This window comes from Eumetopias jubatus, unplaced genomic scaffold (genome assembly GCF_037043125.1).
Source record: "Eumetopias jubatus isolate StellerSeaLion01/CBP00866 unplaced genomic scaffold, mEumJub1_p1.0 scaffold_8, whole genome shotgun sequence".
NCBI classification, from domain to species: Eukaryota; Metazoa; Chordata; class Mammalia; order Carnivora; family Otariidae; genus Eumetopias; species Eumetopias jubatus.
Window position 1 is genome coordinate 106,439,675 of NW_028274814.1, and position 24,062 is coordinate 106,463,736.

The following is a 24,062-nucleotide window of genomic DNA, read 5'->3' on the forward strand; positions in this document are numbered from 1 at the left end:
TATTGCTTGTCTCCCAGAAGGGTTCCCAGGGCAGGAGCCAGTCCAAAAAAAAAAAAAAAGATTGACAGTTAAGTCCGAGAGCGTCCACTAAACCACAACTGTTAAAGCAGACAGAATTCCCATTAGACGAATGCTTTTTGGACCTAATCCAATGATAATAATCTATTAAAACAAGTTGTCTAATCTTATGAGTTAACTTGAAAAGAGAAGTGGATGCAGGGTGATTTGCAAAATGTTTGCACGTGTAAGTTCAACTTATTTAATTTTAAATAATTAGGGCATGGCAGTGATTAGTGCTAATTGGAGTTATGTCGGGCTGAAAGAATTACCCAAATATGTTTTGAAGACTCATGAGAGATTTTTGCAGTAAATGTGTTTAACTATAGGGTTTTGTGTTTTGTTTTTTGTTTTTTAGAGTGATAATGTTAAAAATCAAAGATACACATCTTAATGAAAAAAATACCAGATTTTTGCCCTGTCTGAAATGATCTGAAAACTAATATTTTAATGATAGCTACAAAGGCTGGACATGCTCAAGAAGGAAGATTAATGGGGAGAGTTTTAATGGCCCTCAATATAGTATTTAATAAATGCAGAATTCTTTTTTTTAACTAACTTGAAGCAGGATCAAACTTTTGCGTTGTATTGAAGCCTTATTTGAGTGGAGAACAAATGCTGCTATGATTATACGGGTTTCACAGTTTCACATTCCTCTCTGTTTCAGAATCTCCTTGTGAAGTTGCCTCTGACCTTACTGAACACCTCCATTCCCAAGTAGCTTTTTAAAAGTTAGTAAATGATTAAAATTTAATTCCAAATCTCGTAATAAAAGAAGGAAAGAAAAAAAATGTGGTAGGTTACATTTACACAAAGATTTCATCTGTCTAGGTTGGTAGCCACCACCACGAGTTTCCCAAAAGCGCTTTTGCCAAGTTGCTTCTGGCAAGAAGAGACTCTTGGAGAGGGTACCAGAACAGTTCTGAACTGAAAAACTTTAGTATTTTTGTTTGTTCCCAAACATCTGGCTCATGGCCACTTGGCAGCCATATCAATCGTTTCTCTGTCTGCATAACATGAAACATGCAACTAGCTTATTATTCCTAAAGTAGGTATAATTTGAGGGTCACTCTTTTGATGATTAATTCCAGGAAATAAAGGTATGCATTTTAAAAATGCTTATTTGGGGGTACAAATGTTAATTGATGCTCATAGAAAAGTTATCCCATTTATAATAAATATTGCCATCTAGGTTTACTATTTTGCTTTTCAAAAAGAAATTTACTTCCAGAGTAATAAGATGCAGAGGAATGAAAGATGGCTCTTCTTTTCAGGAAAACTAAAACTATATTTTTCGACTTTTCCCACAGCACCCTTGCCTAGACTCAATTTTTGTTTTTAAAGTATTTTCAGATACCTAGCTCTTGGTTACTGCTGATAGCACTAGTCTGCTGCTCCTTACATCTCTTCCTATGTTAAAGGGAATGAACCAAACAGCACCCAACAAAGATTTGGAAGTGGAGTTGTTTTTTTCTGTAACGAATTCTAGTAACCATAACTCCCTTTACTGCTCTGATGTACTTGAAAATTTGGCACGGCTGTTCGTTTATTCTTTTTTTCTTTTAGGAGAAGTAGGGGGAGAATAGGTAATGACCCCTTTGCTTGCTCAGTAAACCCAGAATATTCTACCCAACTGATCTTGTGAGGATTCCTGTTCTGTTTGAGTCTAATAATTACAGTGCCTAAATAGGTGCCACAGTGTTGTCTGGGAATTTCTGAATTGTAATTACCCGATAGTGAATTACAAAATTCAGTTACAGAATCACAAAATTGATGGATGTTTTCTCAAGTGAAAATTTTCTTTCAAAACATTCATTACTTGGCCTCAGTATCCCAATCAAAAAAAAAAAAAAAAAAAAAACAAGTGTTATTTTACAAATCAGTGCGGCATTTTGAGAGTAAGGAAAAAAATCTACCTGCAAAATATATAAAGGGCTATATTTTTATCTGTGAGAAAAAGAAAATAATCATTTGTCCATTTGACATTGAATTTACCATGTATTTAGCAGAAGACACGTTTGTAATTATAGGGGGGGGACCATATTCTCACTGAAAAACATGAAGCATTGAAATTATGTGTATTAATGAACACCTGCCTATGAGATGTATGTATTAAGTTGTTTGTCTAGGTGAAGTCTTCCTTTTCTTATCAGTGTCTGTTGTATGTTCGTAGGAAAGTCCTGCACTCATTAAATAGCTGCCTATTTATGAGATCTTTGAGAGAAGAGGGCTATGTCTTGGCCTCCCCACTGAGTGAAGTCTCATTATAATTTGTCTCTTTAGGTTTCCAAAATGCTGGGCTCACAGGCTTACCTCATTAATGAGACTGGAACACATCTCATAATGGCTGGTTTGTCGCACTAAAGCCACACAGAGTTAAAAGAATGTTGCAGTTTAATCCATTGGCGCAGGAAATGCATTTGCAATGCAGTTGCCCACTTGAGGAGAGATGGATAGAAAAGAGTTCCTTTTCCAAATTCAATTAATTTTGAGCTCTTTTATTTTGATTCTCCCCCATTAGGTGTATTCTTAAGAGTGCAGGGAAAGGAATCTAATAAAAACCTAAAGTGGTTTGATAGTCAAAAAGAGGTGTCTTCTTTTGTGTAAAGTATTTTTTGTGTCTGAGGTCACAAAAGGATATTTTCTTCACATATTTTCTTCATAAAGCCTTGATTGTTTCATGGCTAACCCGATTTGACCATAGTGCACTGCCTGGTGGGAAGTATTAAACCTCTTATTTTAAGCTAAACAAGATTACTCTGAAGGCTGGCGTTCAGGGGCTTGCTTTTAGTGTAATGGGTTAGGGGCTGTGGCACACCCCTTACAGTTCCAGTAATTGAACTCTTTGGGTACTTCAGTCCCTAATAGTTAGCTCTAGAAGGAGCCTGCCATGAGTATGCAAGAAATTGCTAACTGCTTGATTTCCCCATGTTAGCTTAATGAGGAAGAATGGGTCACCATGCCAACAAAACAACCATAGCAATGGGTTTAGAAACATCCTTCCCTTGCTGTTTGATTCTCATTTGGGGGTTTCTAGTACACTATAGTTGCTATAGAGTGTCAGACAAAACCCAAACGGGATTTGAAATCAATATGTTATCTCTCATATAAAATACATGTAAGTTACTGTGGTCCTTTAACCTGAATTCTGGTTCATTCTATTGTTCCATCTTTTTAGATTCAATTTGAAGGCGGTTAAAATGTTAGTATGCACTTAACGTTGATGTTAATTTTCATTTGGTATTTCCTGGCCCACAGCTTTTATTAAAGCCCATCTAATTTCATTTGGTTTCTAAAAGCTCTTATTCTAGTTACAACCATTCTTTGAATAGCCTGTTTTTTAGAACAGTTTCAGGATTACAGAAAATTTGAATAGAACCATGTTCCCAAATAGGTCACCCTCAGTTCTGCCTGTTTACTCACCTTGCACATCAGTACAGTATGTATGTTACAGTCAATTAACCAATGCTGATACATTATTATTAACTAACGTTCATACTTTACTCAGATTTCCTTCATTTTTACCTAATGTCCCTTTTCTGTTCCAGGGTGACATCTAGGATAGCACATTACATTATTTGTCATATCTCCTTAGGCTCCTCTTGGCTGTGACAGTTGCTCAGACTTTGTTTTTGATAACCTTGACAGTTTTGAGGATTCCTAGTAAGATATTTTGTAAAACATTCTCCACTGGAATTTGCCTGATGTTTTTCTCGTGATTAAACTGGGTTTATGGGTTTTGAGAGGAAGAACACAGGTCAAGTGATATTTTTATCACATATTATTAAGGGATTAAGGGTACATGCTGTCAACATGACTTACCACTGTTAAGGTTGACCCTAATCACCTCGTGGAGATGGTGTGTTTCAGGTTTATCTATTGTAAAGTTACTCCCTCCCACATCCCTCCTGTCTCTGGAAGAAGGCACTATGCACAGCCTGTATTTATGGAATGAGAAGTTATGCTCCCTCTCCTTGAAGGTGGAGTATATATATAAATTATTTGACATTCTTCTGCAAGGGATATTTGTCTCTTCTCCTTTGTCTGTCTGTCTGTCTATCGTCATTTCTCAGTATGGATTCATGGATGTTTATTTTATACCTTAGTTTATAATTCAGGACTATCTATTTTGTTGCTCAAATTGTACCAGCTTTGGCCATTGGGAGCTTTTTAAGCAGGCTCCTGCGTGCCGTAGAAACTTTGACATATCTTTGCATGTGCGCACACACCACACACACACACACACACACACACACAGCTTCTGGCACAATCAGATGTACCACACACACACACACACACACACACACACACACAGCTTCTGGCACAATCAGATGTACCACACACACACACACACACACACACACACACACACACACACAGCTTCTGGCACAATCAGATGTACCAGCTCATCTTGTATGTTTCCTGCCTCCGTTTTAAAATCAGTCCATTTCTCCAAGGAACCTTGGTTCCTTTTATTGGAAAATTGTATTAGAAATCAAGGTAACACCATTTAAGGAATAAATAAAACAAATTTCTAAATAAAATTAAGAAGAATCTCTTTCAAGTATGATTAAATGAAAGAATAGATGGTCATCTTAGGTTTCTTTATGTTACATTTTTATTTTATTTTATTTTATTTTATTTTTAAGATTTTGTTTATTTATTTGACAGAGAGAGACACAGCGAGAGAGGGAACACAAGCAGGGGGAATGGGAGAGGGAGAAGCAGGCTCCCCGCGGAGCAGGGAGCCAGACGTGGGGCTCGATCTCAGGACCCTGGGATCACGACCTGAGCCGAAGGCAGACGCCCAACGACTGAGCCACCCAGGCGCCCCTATGTTACATTTTTAAAATATTCTAAAAAAATGTCCATTTTTTACCAGAGTTAGCTAGTATCATATGTATGAAAAAAGACTAGGAGGAATTTCAAATAGGCTAACAGTTTTGATTATAACTGAAATAAGAAAAACTGTTGTCTCTGGTGACCTTTTACTACCAAATCAAACCAGTTATGTTTGGTTTTAAATTTTGGGTAAATGCCATGTCATTCATTATATCAGATTACATGAAATATGCTTTGACACTTTTTGGATTTTTTTGTAATCATACTGTCCCTAATGACAACCTTGTTTGGTAAATTATAATCTGGCCTAAAAAAAAGTCTAAGTGTTTATCAGTGGGTTTCAATCTATAACTGATTTATTGAGCTGTTATATGTTTATCTGGAGATGTACAAAATCTTTTTGATGGATGTTTGAAATCAGTGGAAAGCATTATGCTGTGGTATAGAGTTAGCTTGAATAAGTGAAAGAACTCCTTCTAATCTAAAGTGCTGAATAACTCACTAACATACTTTTTTTTATGCCCTTAATCTTTAAATTCTTTCCTCACAAAGACTGGATATACCCACCTATTGAACCTCTTTATATCTTTTGAAACACTAAACATTAAAATTCTTTTGTTTATTTTGTTGCTACAGGAAAAAAAGTTTCTAATCTTGTATAGAGGGTAATTATTAATAAGGAAACCCATTTTTTTCTTTTTTCTTTTTTTTTTTTAAAGATTTGTTTATTTGAGAGAGAGAGAGAATGAGAGACAGAGAGCACGAGAGGGAAGAGAGTCAGAGGGAGAAGCAGACTCCCTGCTGAGCAGGGAGCCCGATGCGGGACTCGATCCCGGGACTCCAGGATCATGACCTGAGCCAAAGGCAGTCGCTTAACCAACTGAGCCACCCAGGCGCCCAGGAAACCCATTTTTTTCTTTGAAGGGAAAGAGATACCCTGACAACTTGATGATGGCAAAACTTCAATAAATCCTATGAATATGTTCTAGAAACAATTTCCTTTTTTTTAATTTCTGTTTATTTGATAAAGTTATGGAAGATTAGTTTTTAGCAGTCTTTTTTTTTACATTTTTTTAAAATTTTATTATGTTAATCACCATACATTACATCATTAGTTTTTGATGTAGTGTTCCATGATTCATTGTTTGCGTATAACACCCAGTGCTCCATTCAGTTTGTGCCCTCTTTAATACCCATCACCAGGCTAACCCATCCCCCCACCCCCCTCCCCTCTAAAACCCTCAGTTTCTCAGAGTCCATAGTCTCTCATGGTTCATCTCCCCCTCCGATTTGCCCCCTTCATTTTTCCTTTCCTACTATCTTTTTTTTTTTAACATGTAATGTATTATTTGTTTCAGAGGTACAGGTCTGTGATTCAACAGTCTTACACAATTCACAGCACATACCTTCCCCAATGTCTATCACCCAGTCTATCACCCCATCTCTCCCACCCCCCCACCACTCCAGCAACCCTCAATTTGTTTCCTGAGATTAAGTATTCCTCATATCAGTGAAATCATATGATACATGTCTTTCTCTGATTGACTTATATCGCTCAGCATAATACCCTCCAGTTCCATCCACGTCATTGCAAATGGCAAGATTTCATTCCTTTTGATGGTTACATAATATTCCATTGTGTGTGTGTGTGTATGTGTTTGGGTGTGTGTGTGTGTGTATACACCACATCTTCTTTATCCATCTATCGATGGACATCTTGGCTCTTTCCATAGTTTGGCTATTGTGGACATTGCTGCTATAAACATCGGGGTGCACATACCCCTTTGGATCACTACATTTGTATCTTTGGGGTAAATACCCAGTAGTGCAATTGCTGGGTCGTCGGGTAGCTCTATTTTCAACTTTTTGAGGAAACTCCATACTGTTCTCTAGAGTGGCTGCACCAGCTTGCATTCCCACCAACAGTGTAGGAGGGTTCCCCTTTCTCCGCATCCCCGCCAACATCTAGAAACAATTTCTAATTAAACTTTTAACCATACATTCCTTCTTGTCACATATTCAGAAATGTTGGAAATATATGCTTTTATATTCCTGTTTTGAGGTGTGTCTCCAATGAGAACTATTTTAGGAAGGGGGGCAGCTAGGAGAAATCCTTTATTATTGATACAAGGAAAGCTTATGACTTCAATGATGAATAATGGATACAAAATAAAGGACGATAGATTTTTGTTATGTCTGGAGAGCCTTTTTTCTCAGTTATTCTTAAAACTTTCAGATGCTGAATTTTATCTCCTTTATTATTACAACTCTACTATCATTGCCAAGGGCTTAATTTGGAATTAAATGAGCCTTATGCTTAAGTAATTTATTTTCATTAGTTTGCCAAAAAGCAAGTCTCATGATGGTTTTAATACTCTAAGGCAGAATGTTTACATTTTTCTTTCATTGAGTATAAAATATTCCTTTTCAGTTTCCTTTCTGTCCCAGAGAATCTTGAGATCAGAAGGCAGTATTGAAGCTGCCACCATGAAGGGCAGTTTTCCTTGAATAGTAGAGAGGGAAGCTGTTATAATTGATTTTTGCTCTTCTCTTGTGCTATTTCTTTAGGCAAAGACTCTCAGAGAAGAAAATAATGCTCTACAGGGCTTCTATGAAGGCATCACCACTACTAGTTAATATGACAGGTTCTTCTCATCAGATTTGCCTTCATATTTCAGGTGATGTGTGGAAAAGATTTTGATGTTTTATAGTAAATTTCATATTATTTGCTCATTATAGCTATGTTCTTTTATTCTATTAGTGTGTCCAAAGACTCGAGATAAAATTGTCAACCATGAACTTGATATCCTTAGTTGATTTTCCTTCTATGATTTTCTATATCTGACGGTTCCAGAAAAATCCCTCTAAAATTTTGTAGTTAGGAATATGTATATTTATGGATATTCAGTAACATGGAAACTGAAGCAAATTTCCCTTTTAATGTTAAAGAACAACTTTTTGAAAAGATGAAGACCACATTTGAACTTTTAGAAAAATTAGACTTTCATAAAGCTGATTTATATGATTTTATAAATAACTAGTGAATTAAAACATGAAGGAACCCTGTCCATTTAGTAATTGACACGAAATGTATCTGATAAGAATTCTTCGGGATGCAATCATTTTCCCATTTTTAATTCTACTTTTGGAATGAAGTTGTAGTCAGGAAAATGTTCCTCCAGAACATGTTACTGCCTTCATGTATACTTCTCATGGAGAGGTTTGGAGTTAGGCAGAAAATGTTGTGATATAAAGGTGACAAGGCCAAGTTTCTGTATATGATGACAATCAAGCTGGCTTTGGAGTTGTGCAATATTCTTTCATTTGCTCCTTTGTGTGGAGGATGGGGAGTGAGGATTTACCATAATAGGATTTAAAATGGGTGGGGGGTGCCTGGGTGTCTCAGTTGGTTAAGCGCCCAACTCTTGATTTCAGCTCAGGTCATGATCTCAGGGTCATGAGATTGAGCCCCGCCTTGGGCTCCTGGCTCAGCAGGGAATCTGCTGGAGATTCTCTCTCTCTGCCCCTCCTCCTGTTCATGCACATGTACTCTCACTCTCTCAGATAAATAAATAAATCTTTAATAAAAAATGTGGGAGATAATGACAGGTAAAAAAATTGACTTTTGGTTTGAGGGTCAGAGTTTAAGAATCATTTTCAAATGCCTACGAACGTTAGGCTCCGTAGTAATCTCTGAGAATTCAAAGATGTACCATTTGTTATATCCCAGATCTAAAAGACCATTTTTAGGTAATATTATCATAATTTTGTATCCCAGCCGAGGTGCATTGTGTTTTTACCTAATTTTCTTGTATATTTAACAGATTTTCTAGCAAAATTAAGGTAAGGATTACAAAAAATAATTGTAGATAGATTGAATTGGGACATGGAAAAGTATTTTTTAATATCGAGAAACTTAATTATAAAAGAATAGCTACAGTAAATATTAAATATGGAAAAGTATATGAACTAATGGATACTTATCTATCCATAACCAGAATTTGGATTTGTTACCATTATTTGTATATATATTTGTTTCAAAAAAATTATTTCAACCTAAGACATGTAAGTTTAGACATAAAAGGTTATCAAACCTTTTTTGGGGTTTTTTGGATACATCTTTTATATCAATGGCAACCACTCATAAATTTGAAGCCATCTTTGTCTCTTCAACTATCCATCCAGCTCCCTTCTGTGCCCTGCCCCAGCAATTTCCCGTCATCTGATGTTCGGTGTAATTGTTTCTAGACTTGGCGGGGGGGGGGGGGAGGATGATTTTACAAATATATGTATGCATTTGTGAAAAATATATGGGATTTTTTTTTCCTGAATGGCCTGTATGATTTTATAATACGCATATCTTGCAACCTGAGTTTTTATGAGTCATGTTACTATCTAATGATTTGGTTCATTTGCATTAATTGCTATATAGTATTTTTCATGTTGGTGTGTATGTATGCCTCTATATATAAATATATGTATCTCTCCATATACTGTATATGTAGTTTATATGGATGGTTTATTCCTGTTAGTTGCCTTATAGATTCAGAACATATGGGTATACCATGATTTATTTCCATATTGCTCTAGTGAAATTTTCAGCGATTTACTTATTTTTGCTTTTATAAATAATCCAGCATTAGAAATTCTTGTATTTAGATCTAAGAGGTTTTGTTAGAGAGTCACTAAGTCCAGATTACCAAATAATAGATTTTGCAAATTATTAATTTTCCTAAGTACTTCCAAATTTCTCACCAAAGTAATTTATATTTTCTCAGTATGTAATAGTTCTTGTTACAACACAATTTTAGTGACTTCTGTAGCCAATTCTTTTTTCCCCAGTTTTTTTTTTACTTAGATTCATTTGAAGTTTGTTCTTTTTACTTTAATTTTCATTTTTATTAACAAATGAATTATAATTGTTTATTGTTGTCTTTTCTCTGAATTTCCCATGTTTTTAAGTCTATTCTATTGGATTGTTTGCCTTTTGTGATTCATGTTTAGGAGACTTTTTTTTTTCTGGGAAAAAGTCCTTTGTCTTCTGTATATTGGAACAAGACTTGAATATTTCAACCCTGAATTATACTTATTACAGAGATCTCAATTCCTTTGTAGCCTGACCTCATGACACTCATTTATTATACTAAGAAGCCAGTTTGTCCTAGAGCCTCAGAGAAAGCATTATTTATGTTTCATTATGGTTTATTCATTTAGAATGAGGAAAATATGCCTTAAAACTTTGTGAAATGAAAGCCAGAATCCCACAGTATTTTCAGTGTCATTGTTAAGAATTAGACTTGTACAAATATGTGATGATTCTCAGGCTCGGCTGCATTAGAATCTCCTATGGAGATATTAGTCAGACCAGGGCTTTGGTATTTTTAGCAGTTCACAATTAATATTGATGGTCCTTTAGGTTTGAAAGCTATCTTTTAAGACACCATGATTCTTTGCCTCCCAAAGTGTTTTTCTGGACAGATTAGAACATGCAAACTCCACAAGCACGGGGTCTGCCCTCTCTCTGCACGTATACATCCAGTGCCTAGTAGGAGAGTGCCTGTCACATACAGCCGTCTTAATGATATGCTCAATGAATTCATTATGTTTTCACTATTAAAATGCAGTCATTTTCTAACGCTACCCATCAGAGATTATCCTTCGATCATGTTACGTTTCCTGTCTTCTATGTGTGGATTTTTACTAGCTTTAACTTTCCAGTCTGGTGGTAACTCTTCACAACTCTCATGCCTTATCTTACAAATACCTGCGTTGAATCATCTGATACACGAAGCCAAGAAGAACAACAAAAATAAAATGCTGAGGCTAATTATATGACTTGACTCCTACCTGTAACTCAATAAAAATTTGCTCATCTGATTTAATCCATAAGTAAGAGCATAGGGACTATGATTTTTTTTAATATTTTGTTTATTTGAGAGAGAGAGAGAGAGTGAGAGAACGAGTGGGAGGAGGGGCAGGAGGAGAAGCAGACCCCTGCTGAGCAGGGAGCCCGATGTGGGACTCGATCCCAAGTCCCTGGGATCATGACCTGAGTCGAAGGCAGATATGTAACCAACTGAGTCACCCAGGTGACATAGGGACTGCGATTAATTAAAAATCCTTTCCATGCTTTCTTTTCTTTCACCTTATTTTTAAGGCTGTTACCACAGAAACAATGAATGAGGTTAGAAGAGAGATTTGGTTTTATCAGAATCCCATTTTATAGGTGACCATTTTTAACAGTATTCTGTGAGAAGGCATTAAAGAGACTTGAAAGTTGTGATTTCAAAGAAATCATAAAATACATAAAAAGTGGTAGTCAGTCATGAGGCCTTAGAAGCTCTTCCACTTTAAACATTTTGACATTAATTTTCTTTTACCTGTTCATTAAATTTTCCTTTAACGGTGTCATTTATTTAGCCCTTATAGACCTTAACTTTAAGTTACAATGAGTGTATGAGAGCATCTCACTTCAGAACTTCAGTGTCTCTTGATCTTCGTTGTTACATAATTTGTTTAAATGGGAGCTGTATATGAAAATGTTTTAAAATATAAAGGACTTTATAAATTAATGTTAGCATTTATTCTGCTTTTTCACTTTTGTCATTTGCTCAACACTAGGCTTCTTATATTTTATCACTGAATAGCTTTCATTAATCTTTTGTAGTTTATTTAAATATTCTTTAAGTATGATAACAAGAATCATTTTGATCACATCTTCAGTCTTAATGCTTTGATAATTTATTAAACATTGCTAAAGATGCTTTTATTAAAAGTTAATAAGGTAGTTTTGCCTTATGATATTTCTGTTTTAAGAATAAAGTGAAATTATGCAATGATTAAGGCTAACTTCTTCTGGAGTTTCATGACTAGCAAAGAATCCTGATTACACTTTCCTTCCCCATGTGGTTCTCTTACTCCTTTGCTTTTCTTCTTGACTGAAGAGGAGGGTAATGCCTCCCCTTTCTCTCTCCTCACTGTCACCAGAAGATACTGGAATAGAATGGCCTCAGTTACACTTTGTGTACTTAGTACACTTAGTTGCAAAATGGACTTTTGGTACAAATTTTCACCTTGAATTGTTTTTTCAAGATCAGTCTTCCTCATCCATGGCACCTTATTTCATTTATCTTTGCCAAATGACATGTTTCTCTCTTGTGTAATCAAAGCATCTTCAATTGTGTGATTTGTCTATCGAGGTATTACAGCCTCTAATGTGCAGTTTTGTGTTTTGTGGAGTTTTTTTCTAAAATCAGTAAATTTTAGGATTTTTGCTGGGTAGAATTTCGGAAGAGCAAAAGAATGGTTTGCAAAAGGTATTTTTAGATGATACTGATTCTGAACCATTTCATTTTTCCAGAGAAGACCTGGAAGTGAGAAATTAGTGATGACTGAACATATTACTCCCCCACCGCTAAAAATTCCATGCAGCATTATGTGAAATACTTTAGAAGTTGACCACAGATATTTTGAAACACTGAGGCAGTTAATTCTGTGAATTTAGTGTTACTGTAATCTGATATTAATAATCCTACCTCATAAAATTGTCATAGTTTCCATCTGTTTGCTGTTTCTCATTTTCCTTATTTTGAATTTTAAACTTCTAGTCTCCTTGTCTTCATTTCTTTTATACCCAGAAGTACCTTGTCTTTAAATATTTAAAATACCTTTCAAAATAATTTTGAGGGATGCCTGGGTGGCTCAGTCGGTTAAGCGTCTGCCTTGGGCTCAGGTCATGATCCCAGGGTCCTGGGATCGAGCCCTGCATCGGGCTCCCTGCTCAGCAGGAATTGCTTCTCCCTCTCCCTCTGTCTGCTGCTCCCCCTTCTTGTGCTCACTTGCTCTCTCTCTCTCTCTCACAAATAAATAAAATCTTTGGGAAAAAAAGATAAAAAAATAAGAAACACTTCAAAATTCTCCTTTTAAAAAGAGTAATTTTGAAATTTAAAACACATATCACAGAAAGAGAGAGAGAGAGAACCCTCTGTGAATTAGAATGTTCTTTGTAGAGGTGAGAACTTCCAAGGTCTTAGAGTAAGATCCCATTAATGACTTTGAAAGTTGGGAATAATGTAATCTGTGTTTAAAAGGGCTGGGTCACCAGTTAGGAGGAGACTATTGTGATCATCCAAGTGTGGGCATTTTGGACTCAAGTGGTGACAGAAGAGATGGTGAGAAATGGACAAATCTGGCTTATATTCTGAAGAGAAAGTGAGAGCTGGTAATGGATAGAATGGGGCAGGGGGAGGGAGGGAGGCTGGGAAGAAGAAACTGGTTACATAGGTTTACCGTCTTTGGTGGTGGTGATGACTGAAGGAGGAAGTGTTTAGTGTCAGGAGGGTATGAAGTCAAGCTTTATGTTGGGCATTTTGAATTTGAAATACCTAAGTGAATATCTCCAATAGACAATTGAATAAATGACTGTGGAGATAAAGGAAGGTTAAGGTGGAATCATTAGCATATATTAATATTTTTTAAAATTAGACCTTGCCAAGATCATTAGGTTAATAGTAGAGATGGAGCAGATGGTCCATGACCAGTTCTGTGGCTTCCAGCAATGAAAGGTGGGGTGAATGAGGAGTCTGAGGAAGAGAATCCAGTGGCAATTGTATATAATGCATAGAGACTGTTTTAATAGAAGTTGTACATGCTCAAGATATATTGTTCTTTGGACTTTTTAAAATGGAGATATAACTGACATTTAGCATTTTATTAGTTTTAGGTGCACAACATAATGATTTGGTATATGTATATATGGCATATGATCACCATAGTAAGTGTAGTTGATTCCATCAACACACAGAGTAATTTGTTTTTTTTTCTTGTGCTAACAACTTTTAAGATCTGATCTTTTAGCAACTTTCAAATATGCAATAGAGTATTGTTAACTACAGTCACCATGATGTATATGACATCCACAGAACTTATAACTAGAAGTTTGTACCTTTGACCACCTTCACCACTTCATCCATTTTGACAACTCTCCCATCCCTGTCTCTGACAACCACCCTTCTGTTTCCTTTATTTAAGAGTTCAGGGTTTTTATTTTTTAAAATTCCATCTATAAGTGAGATCATACAGTGTTTGTCTTTCTCCAGCTGACTTATTTCACTTAGCATAATGTCCTCAAAGTCTATCTACGTTGTTGCAAAAGGCAAGATTTTCTTTTTTGTTGGCGCCTGGGTGGCTCAGTTGGTTAAGCGACTGCCTTCGGCTCTGGTCATGATCCTGGAGTTCCGGGATCGAGTCCCGTATCGGGCTCCCCGCTCAGCAGGGAGTCTGCTTCTCCCTCTAACCCTCCCCCCCTTCATGTGCTCTCTTTCTCTCATTCTCTCTCTCAAATAAATAAATAAAATCTTAAAAAAAAAAGATTTTCTTTTTTGTGTGTGGGCAAATATTCCATCAAATATATATCGCACATTTTCTTTATCCTTCATCCGTCGGTGGGCACCTAGGTTATTACCATGTCTTGGCTATTATAAATAAATAATGCTGCAATAAATGTAGGGTTACAGATCTTTTTTTTGAGATAGCGATTTTTTTTTCAGATAAATACCAGAAGTGGAATTGCTGGATCATATGGTAGTTCTATTTTTATTTTTTGAGGCAACTCCACACTGTTTTCCATAGTTGCTGCACCAAATTACACTCTTACCAACAGTGCACGAGGGTTCCCTCTTCTCCACATCCCCACCAACACTTGTTATTTCTTGTTATTTCTAGCCATTCCAACACGTGTGAGCTGATATCTCATTGTGGTGTGAGTTTACAGTTCCCTGATGACCAGTGATGTTAAGCACCTTTTCATGTACCGGTTTCTGTGACTTCCCGGGAAAAATGTCTATTCAGATCCTATGTCCATTTTTAATCAGATTTTTTTTTCTTTTGAGTTGTATGAGATTTTTTTTAATGTATTTTGGGTATTAACCCCTTATCAAATGTGTGGTTTGCAAATCTCGTTCAGCAGGTTGCCTTTTCATTGTGTTGATGATTTCCTTTGCTGTATAGAAGTTTTTTATTAGTTTGATGTAGTCCCATTTATCTATTTGTGCTTTTGCCTTTTGTGTTTTTTTTTTAAACTAAATATTTGGCATACCCTTAAGATTCCAAGCACCATTTTGAGTGTTACTCATGTATAATTCTATACAATGTCAATGTGTGCGGTAAGAGATCACATTACCAAGGAATCATTGAAGTTGGGATATAGTATCCATCCCTCCCCCTCCCGCTTGCCTCTTCAGGACTTAGATTGTTTGAGGTCACTAAATTCTTATTCAGGTTGAAAGAGTTTGCCAGAAAATTCTCATTAACAGGAATGCCCTTTGGCCTTCCTCTCATAATTTTCTGTCTCTCTCTTAAAATAAGTAAGCACATTATCAAAGTCATTTTATTTTTAAAAAGTTGTCATCGGGGTGGAAAATTTGGGATTCATGAGGAGTGTTATTAAATGTTTGATGTCATTGATGTCAGTGACAGCATGGGGTAGCAGATGAAAGCCTGTTGATAAATTCTGCAAGAAAATTCGAGACAATGAAATGAGGACTGGCATAGACATAGCTAAATGCTGTTACTCCTTTGAGCCAGGCAGAATCCTGTCATACTCCATGTTTTGGGGCATACCTGCTCTTTGTTTTTCTAAGAACCTAAACCATAAAGGGAAAGAAGATAGTTATTTGATGTCTATTCTATCCTGTGCAGAGTGCTAAGTACTTTTATACTGTGGTCTCAGGTCTCAATTTAACCTGATACCAATTCTGAGGGGGAAATACATTTAATCCATTTTACAGAGGTCAGGAAATTGAGGCTTTGGTTCTTGGTATTTTTTAGAACAAGAAGAAAAAACGTTCATCAAAAGTTATATACAAAGTAGGCTTCCACAGTCAATGGGGTTTTTTTTAGGTTAAATTTTCCTAAGCCCTTTTTTTTTAAAGACTTTATTTATTTATTTGACAGAGAGAGAGCGAGAGAGGGAGCACTAAGCAGGGGGAGTGGGAGAGAGATGAGGCAGGCTTCCCGCTGGAGCGGGGAGCCTGACGCGGGGCTCGATCCCAGGATCCTTGGATCATGACCTAAGGCCGAAGGCAGACACTTAACCAACTGAGCCACCCAGGCGCCCCTTGCTTAAGCACACTTAAATGGAGATAGAAATAAAGGCATGTATTTAAGACCTATGTGGTTTTAACTGTCCACTTCAAAATGTCTTTTCGTCTCTAAATGTTAAGTGAAGTGTTCCCATGCTGTATTGATGATGATCTTAATTTTTTCCCTTCTCTTTTGGTTTCAGAGGAAGAACTTGTCTCTTTTCCTCAGCATTAGTCTGTTAACTTTCTGGGGAACTTCCCTTTTGGGTGCCCGTTTATACTGGATGGGAAACAAACCACCAAGCTTTTCCAACTCTGACAACCCAGCTGCTGATTCGGATAGCCTGTTGGCTCGGACACTCACTTTCTTCTACTTGCCAACCAAGAACCTCTGGCTGTTGCTATGCCCAGATACACTCAGTTTTGATTGGTCAATGGATGCTGTGCCTCTGCTCAAAACAGTTTGTGATTGGAGAAACCTACACACTGTGGCCTTCTATGTTGGACTCCTCCTCCTTGCCTACTATGGCTTGAAGAGCCCAAGCGTGGAAGGAGAATGCAATGGGAAATTTGTAACAAATGGCAAGCAGAATGCAAATGGACATAGCTGCCATTCAGATATGGAGTACCGGAACTCAGAGATTAAGCCCAGCTTTGCATCCAAAGTAGAAAATGGCATTAAAAATAATGCATCACAGAGAACGCAACTTCCTTCTACGGAGAACATTGTTGTTCTTTCTTTATCTTTGTTAATAATACCCTTTGTTCCTGCCACGAACCTGTTTTTCTATGTCGGCTTTGTAATTGCAGAGCGAGTTTTGTATATTCCTAGTATGGGCTTCTGCCTCCTCATTACAGTGGGAGCCAGGGCCCTTTATGTCAAGGTCCAAAAGCGGTTTCTCAAGAGCTTGATTTTTTATGCCACAGCTACATTAATTGTTTTCTATGGACTGAAGACTGCGATCAGGAATGGAGACTGGCAGAATGAGGAAATGCTGTATAGGTCAGGGATAAAAGTAAACCCAGCTAAAGGTAATATTTTATTTTATACTTTTGCCTAAACAGTTTACTCATTGTGCCTTTTTATATCCTTGCTTCTTGCCTTACAACGCAGTATTCAGGAAGAAGAGGTCTTTTTCTGCCATACCCGTATCTTTGTTTCATTTCATTTTTTTTTAAGAGCTGAGCAGTACAACCAATTTAGAGATGTATCCAGAATTCCATATTTGGAATAGGGAAGTATTTTCTGATGTTCCGGACTATATTTGTCCAGAGGAATTTGAACGGTTCTGCAAAAGTATTGATTGTCATAAAAAATTTAGACAAATGCTTGGTTTCTGTCTTTTAAATACTGATACAGACATCATCTCTTTCATCATGTAATAAAAGTTAGGCTATCCCACTTGAGGGTATTTTAGCTTTGCTGTTTTCCAAGCATCGCCTGAGGAAATACTGTTAAGACTTACATTCACATCTTTAGAAGATTTGGAGGTGATGCTACCTCTGAATCTTGGAATCATGTCTCTAGGTGTCAGTGTGTGCGCATACAAGTGTGAGTCGCCCTTAGCTTTGCAGAGGCTCTGTAATCTGGATGTTGCCAAGCCGTTAGCACATTCTTATTTAAGAGTTCTTAAGTCACGTAGGGAAATAAATTTCACTGTACAGTAAGATTGATCATGTATTTCATTATTGTTTTTGATTTAGAACACTTCTTTAGCAAATCATAGAATCTATAGCCAGAATAGGAAGTCTCCCTTAAAGCATAAATGAATAGGCAAAAGCTGTTACAGTGATTTCTCTGGTTTAGGCAGTAAAATGATGATAGAAGCCAGAGAGCAATTAAATGAAAACAAGTACACCTTTTAGGTGCAGAAATATATCATAGTAAACTGTTCTTCATAAGCCTTTTCTTTTTCTTTTTTTAGTTATTTATCTTTTACATTAGGGTTGCTTGTGTAGCATTTGAACTGGGCTTTTTCTACTTTTTCCAATACAACTGTGTACTGGTTTTCAAATACTGGAAGTGTAAACCTGTTCCAAATGTAGGGAATGGCCTATTGAGAGATATCGGGATATATGTCCAAAGATCTGGATACCCTAGAAGCAACTCCTTATCCGATTACCAATGAAGTCAGGAGTTCAGCGAGCAGCTACTCATTTCTTTAAGCTAAGGAAGTGATTGTTGGTACTTGTAACGCTTAATAGATTGCCGGGACTTTAATGTGAGTAGAAACATTAAAACTGAGCTAGTGCATAGCATAAAATCCCTCAGTTCTTGTGGAAAAAATCTTTACCATGTGGCTTTTGTAGGTAGTGAGTGCTGCACAGTTTAGTGAATGCATGAACCCAAATCTTGCTGTAAAAAATGTTGCAATCAGTTCTCACAGAATGCTTTTCAGCTGGTTTTTCTTCACTGGTAGATGAAAGTATGTAAAGCAAGGCTATGTTGCCAATTTATTTTCCTGCTATTTAAAACAGATACATTGTAAGGAATTAAAAAAAAACCCGCATGTTAATTTCATCACAAGGTGGTTCTGAGGATTTATTAAATTTATTGGTGAAGTTTCAGGTTAAGCTACTATAACAAAGAGCCAAGATAACGGTGGCTTAAATAAGATAGAAGCTTTATTCTTTCATGTAACAATCTATGTGTGTAGCCCAGAGCTGATAAGATGGCGCCATGGGTTTTCAGGATCCGGGCTCCTTCTCTTTTGTTCTCTTGCCATCTTGGTAGTGTCACCCTGTCCATACGGTCTGAGATGGCTTATTATCACATCAGCACTTCAGCTCACAGGAAAAGAGAGAAAGAGCAAACGGTGGGCGTACCCATTCTTTTTAAGAGCATATCACCGAAATTGCACACACCATGCTTGCTCACAGACTGTTGGCCACGCCTAGCTGCAAGGAAGGCTGGGAAATGTTATCTTAATTCTGAGAAGCCAAGTACCCAGCCAAATTTTATTACTCTTGAAGAAGGGGAGGGCAGATACTCAGATGCTAGAGTATAAGTAGCAGTCTCGGTCCCCACAGAGATAGAAAGCATTTTGTAAACTCCTAAATATTGTCCAGATATGTTTCTAGATATATTTGGCTACGATACTTTTGACAGTTATTCTGATTTTGATTCAGTTATTTTGCTGACAAAGCTAAAATGCTTGATTCTTTCTTCATCCATTCACTCAGTAAAAGACTTATTAAGCATCTCCTTGGCTTCCAATATATTTTCATGTTTCCTTCCTAATACTTAAGAAGTGCTATAGTATTTAGGTGCTCCAAGTATTGTTAGTTAAATGAACATATGACTAACTAGTACTCTAAGTCCTTTGAAACATCAAAAATTCAGTTCCTGAACCCTGCCCTGCTCCCACAACCCCACCACCACTACCTGCACTGCACCCCTGCTATACTTACAGCCTTTACTATCTCAGTTGAAGGCAACTCTATTTTCCCAGCAGCTCTGACCACTGCTTTGGAGTCATCCAACCTCCTCTTTTTCTTTTCTTTTTTTTTAAAGATTTTATTTATTTATTTGAGCGAGAGAGAATGAGAGGGAGGAGGGTCAGAGGGAGAAGCAGACTCCCTGCCGAGCAGGGAGCCCGATGTGGGACTCGATCCTGGGACTCCAGGATCATGACCTGAGCCGAAGGCAGTCGCTTAACCAACTGAGCCACCCAGGCGCCCCCAACCTCCTCTTTTTCTTTAACACTCAGCATCCATTTCATCAGCAAAGCCTCTTGACTCTTTCTTCAAAAATACATCCAGAACTTGAACACTTTTTACCACCTCCAGTACTACCACTCTGGCCCATGCCACCATCATCTTTCTTGGGATTATTAATAAAAGCCTCTTAGTTGGCCTCCCTGCTGTTTTCTTGCCTGTTAGAGAAGAGAAGGCATGCATTGAACACACTGAATAATAAATGTTAAAGTCAGTCTTCGTAAAGAGTTTATAATCAGTTTAGGGATAAGTTGTATATGCATTGAAGAAGGTGAAAGTGTAAAATATTATGCTATTGATATACCAGGAACTGAGAGACACTTCATAATAAGAGGGATAGAATTGGAAATGGGGGTAGTTTTGGATCCCATGACTGCCTTCTGTGCACATTCCATTTTGATACGAGACAAAACTCAACATCTAGGTTCCTTATTTTTTTCTATTTATAACATGTTAATAATAATTGTGGCTATGGTTACTTCCCTAGCAATTATGAGACTGGTAGTAATCTTCCTTAAGGTAATTTTTTCTTAGTCTGCTATGTTATTTGAGTCTAGCAAAAGATTAGAAATCCTTTAAAGCCAGTTCTTTGTAAGGTTGTCTGAGATTACAGTTATTTCATTGAGTTAGGTTTTTTTCTTCCCTCCTTTGAAAGCCTTTGCAAATTTTGGAGTACTTCATTCTACCATGTGTTTACCAGAATATGATTTTAAGCCTCATGAAGCATTATACATTAAAGCTGCTGCCTTGGGTAATGGGTCCTGTAGACAGCTGCCAGTCATTAACTGATTGGATGCAAATGATGATGGGTAAAGCCTGTCATAGTGACTGTGTTGCTAATTTATGGTTTAAATCTGGATAGTGGAGAAATGATAGCTGATTTGGACTATGTAAACTACAAGTCCTGTCTCATTATGTGGTTGATAATGTCAGGAAAATACTAGACATAGTTGATTACTGTAGTTTGCTGATTTCACAATGACTCTTTGCATTTTTGTGCTTAGGAAAGAGGAAATTTTCCCTGATGACTGCTTTAATGAGGAAGCCACATAATATTTGAAAGTGTTTGTGTGTGTGTGTTTAAAACAACATATTTTGTAAACCATATTGATTAGTATCTGCTTGGAAAAAAGCATTTTTTAATTCATTAAAAGTGGTTAAATGTATGATCACCCTTCTTGGCCCCTGGCTTTCTCTAAATCCCCACATCTTTGGCTTTCTATAGAATTGAGCACCATTGATCTCTGCTACTCTGGCCTTCAAAGCACATCACAGTTTTCATTATCTTTCTCTCATTTTCCACAGCTCCCTCTTCTACAGGTTTGCCTCCCTTCCTAAATTGATTCATTCTTCAAGGTTCTGTCCAAAGATTGCCTTTATTTTCCTTTCTTTATAGATTCTAGAACCCTTCCTGGTATATGGGGGGGGGTCAATAAACATGTCATTGAATTTCTAAGTTATTTTCCCAGTGACCTCATATCTATGTGGAACTTTTCCACCTGGATGATTTGCCAGTATCTCAAACTCATCACCATCTTCCCTAAAACCAACTACTTTCCAACTTCCTTATTAAGGTCATAAGCAGAGACTAGCAAAGTTATTATAGAGAAACAGATCAGTGAGCATATAAACATAAAAAAGAATGATAGCATATAGGTGGCATATCTGGTATGCTAAAAGGTATTTAAAGTTTTTAAAGTTATAGATTAAAAATCAAATCATTTCTTTAGAGTAGTTTGGTTTATTAACTATCATTTTGCTTTGAAGAATGTATGACTGTGATTTTTAATTAAACAGGGTTAATCCAAGGAAAACTTATTAAATAACTAAAGTTTATTTTAATGCCTGTTTTTAATGTAAATATGTGAAATGATATAAAAGATATATTTTTAATGATGCATATATTTGAAACTCTAAAGATGATTACCCAAGCGTTCTATGTTCATTCCCTCCTTCTGCAAATGACAAATATGGCCCATTTTGATGTAAAAAAGCAGAGAAAGTAGTTGCTGCAGCCATGCATGGTTTGACCGTTTTTCCTTCCTGGATTTGTGTAAAACTGATTGTTGTATTTCAACCTCATGTAGTTTCCGATTTCAAGAAACAAGTATGTTGAAGGAGTAGCATTTTCTGTAGGAAACAGCTCATAACTTAAGTGAAATCCAAACCTTCAAGTCATGTGAAACTTGACTAATTTGTTGTAGATTCTATGGTCTGAGTTTTTGTTTACCTCTACTTGAGTGTCTTCAGCAGTGGTGAAGTGCTAGCAGCCAGCATTGAAATTGTATAGTAAGGTTTATTGTATTTCTTAGGTAATTTATTATGTTACTTTTAAAGTGAGATGACAAATTTTCAAAAGAGGTTCAAATTTTTATAAAAAATAGGATTTAGCCATAAAGTGAGGAAGGGCAACCAGTGTAGCATTTTACTAAGACTGGCTAATCTGAGTTACTAAAAAGCTGTAAAACACAGATTTTCTTTTTTAATAGAGAGGTGTGGTAGGAGAGAGCTAGCTAAAAGCACCGGTAGAGGCTGATTGGGAGAAAAATCCTACAGAGTTGAATCAGCCTTCCAGAGGGTAGAGAGAAATTCTGTATTGCTTCATCTCAGTGTATTTCTTCTCTTCTGTTTAGAAAAATATAAAATAATGGGGCTGACGAGAATAAAATGAAAATGTCTCATTAGCTCAACTAGACTCAAATATTTTAAAAAATAAATATGTTAAACCGTTCAGTTAAGGCCTCTTTTAAACATTTGAGTTTTGAAGAAATCAGCTATGGTTGCTTTTCAGTTGGGATGGAATACTCTCAGAAGTTCAAAAGCATCAGGTTTCCTTGACTCTGAGAATGGAGTGGCATATAAATCTCTTCCTTTGTTCCAGCTCTAATGACTGCAAGTACAGTTGTTTGGAAAAAAAATACTGGACCACAACATGAAGCAGGTGACTTACTGCTTACCCTGTCTTTAAAATTATCCGTAACAAAACTTTTAGAATCTTTATGGGCTTTTGAAAACCCTCAAACCTAAAATTAGCATTGCCTTAGATTGAATATATTTACCAGTGGTTCTATTTCAAAGGAATTCCAACTAGCATATGGTTAAAACAAGTACGAAGTTAAATTATTCTGATTTCCATATTAGTTTTTGTGTTTGATTCTTAAAGTGCTTAACATTTTTTTGCTTTTTTTTATTATATATATAAAGTATATCATGAGAAATGTATATATACACATCATATTTGTACCATTTAAAGAATACTACTGAAACAAATAGACATTTTGCACTTAGGAAAAAATTACACCAGTATCTTTGAAGACCTTCTCCCATACCTCTCCTTATTTCAGTTTTGTTTAAGTACTTTATTTTATTTTACGCTAGAACCTCCACTACAATGTTAAAGAGAAGTGATGACAGGAGATTTTTTGTCTCATTCTTGTTTAAAAAAGAATGTTTTTAACATTTCACCATTAATTGTATGCATTTTACAGGTTTTTCTGTAGATGCTTTTATCTTGTTTCTAGTTTAAGATTTGTTTTTAGGAATTAATATTGATAATGATACAGATTTTCCCCCACTCAATCTGTTAATTTGATGGTTTATATTAATAGATTTCCTAATAAACCTACTTTGCATTCCTGGAGTAAACCCAGGAATTACTTACAATGTATTACCATTTTTATATTTTTCTAAATTTGTTTTTCACCCATGTTCCTGAGTGAGATTGGCAGTTCTGATCTTGTGGTATCATATTCTGGTTTCAAAATCAATTAACCTTTCAGACGCAGTTTGGGAATATACCTCTTTTGTGTTTCCTGAAGGATTTTATATAAAATTAAAGAGTTACCCTTTTATCTATAATTGGTAGAATTAACCTGCGAACCTGGCTGAGCTTAATTTTTTCTATTGATTTAATTTCTTTCATGATTTTGGAAACATTGAGATTTACTTTTGGATCAACTTCAGTAAATTTTTTTGTTCAATTTAACCAGTTTCAAATTAGTTTGCACAAAGCTATACGTAATGTTCTCACGGTATCTTTTTTGAAATCTCTATTGCAACTGCAGCTTAAAACATATTTGAGACACTTTGAGCAACAGATGTAGTTTTGCGCCAAACTTTGTGAAGGTGGATTTATGTATAGGAAATCACAGGGAATTTTTTATTCTTTTTTCTGTTTGTCCAGATATTTTTGACAGACAATACATCTACCGTATCCTTCTCTGAATTGTTTGGGGGGTTTTTTGTTTGTTTGATTGTTTCTCCTTCATCTTTTTAGGCTGTTTACTTTGAGGGGGCTTGGGTTTCTGTGGTTTCTGCAATCCAAACTCCCGCTTAAAGCTGATTAAAGCCCAAGGCCTCTTTCAT

The 24,062-nt window shown here is 36.4% G+C and overlaps 1 protein-coding gene across 1 annotated transcript in view; it reads left to right on the forward strand.

Annotated features, from left to right (window-relative positions):
* Positions 1 to 24,062, forward strand: part of TMTC2 (transmembrane O-mannosyltransferase targeting cadherins 2) — a 390,535-nt gene that overhangs the window by 169,165 nt on the left and 197,308 nt on the right. The window contains exon 3 of the mRNA XM_028105476.2: positions 16,184 to 17,012. Within this exon, the coding sequence (XP_027961277.2) occupies positions 16,184 to 17,012 (829 nt within the window). The remainder of the gene's footprint in view (positions 1 to 16,183; positions 17,013 to 24,062) is intronic.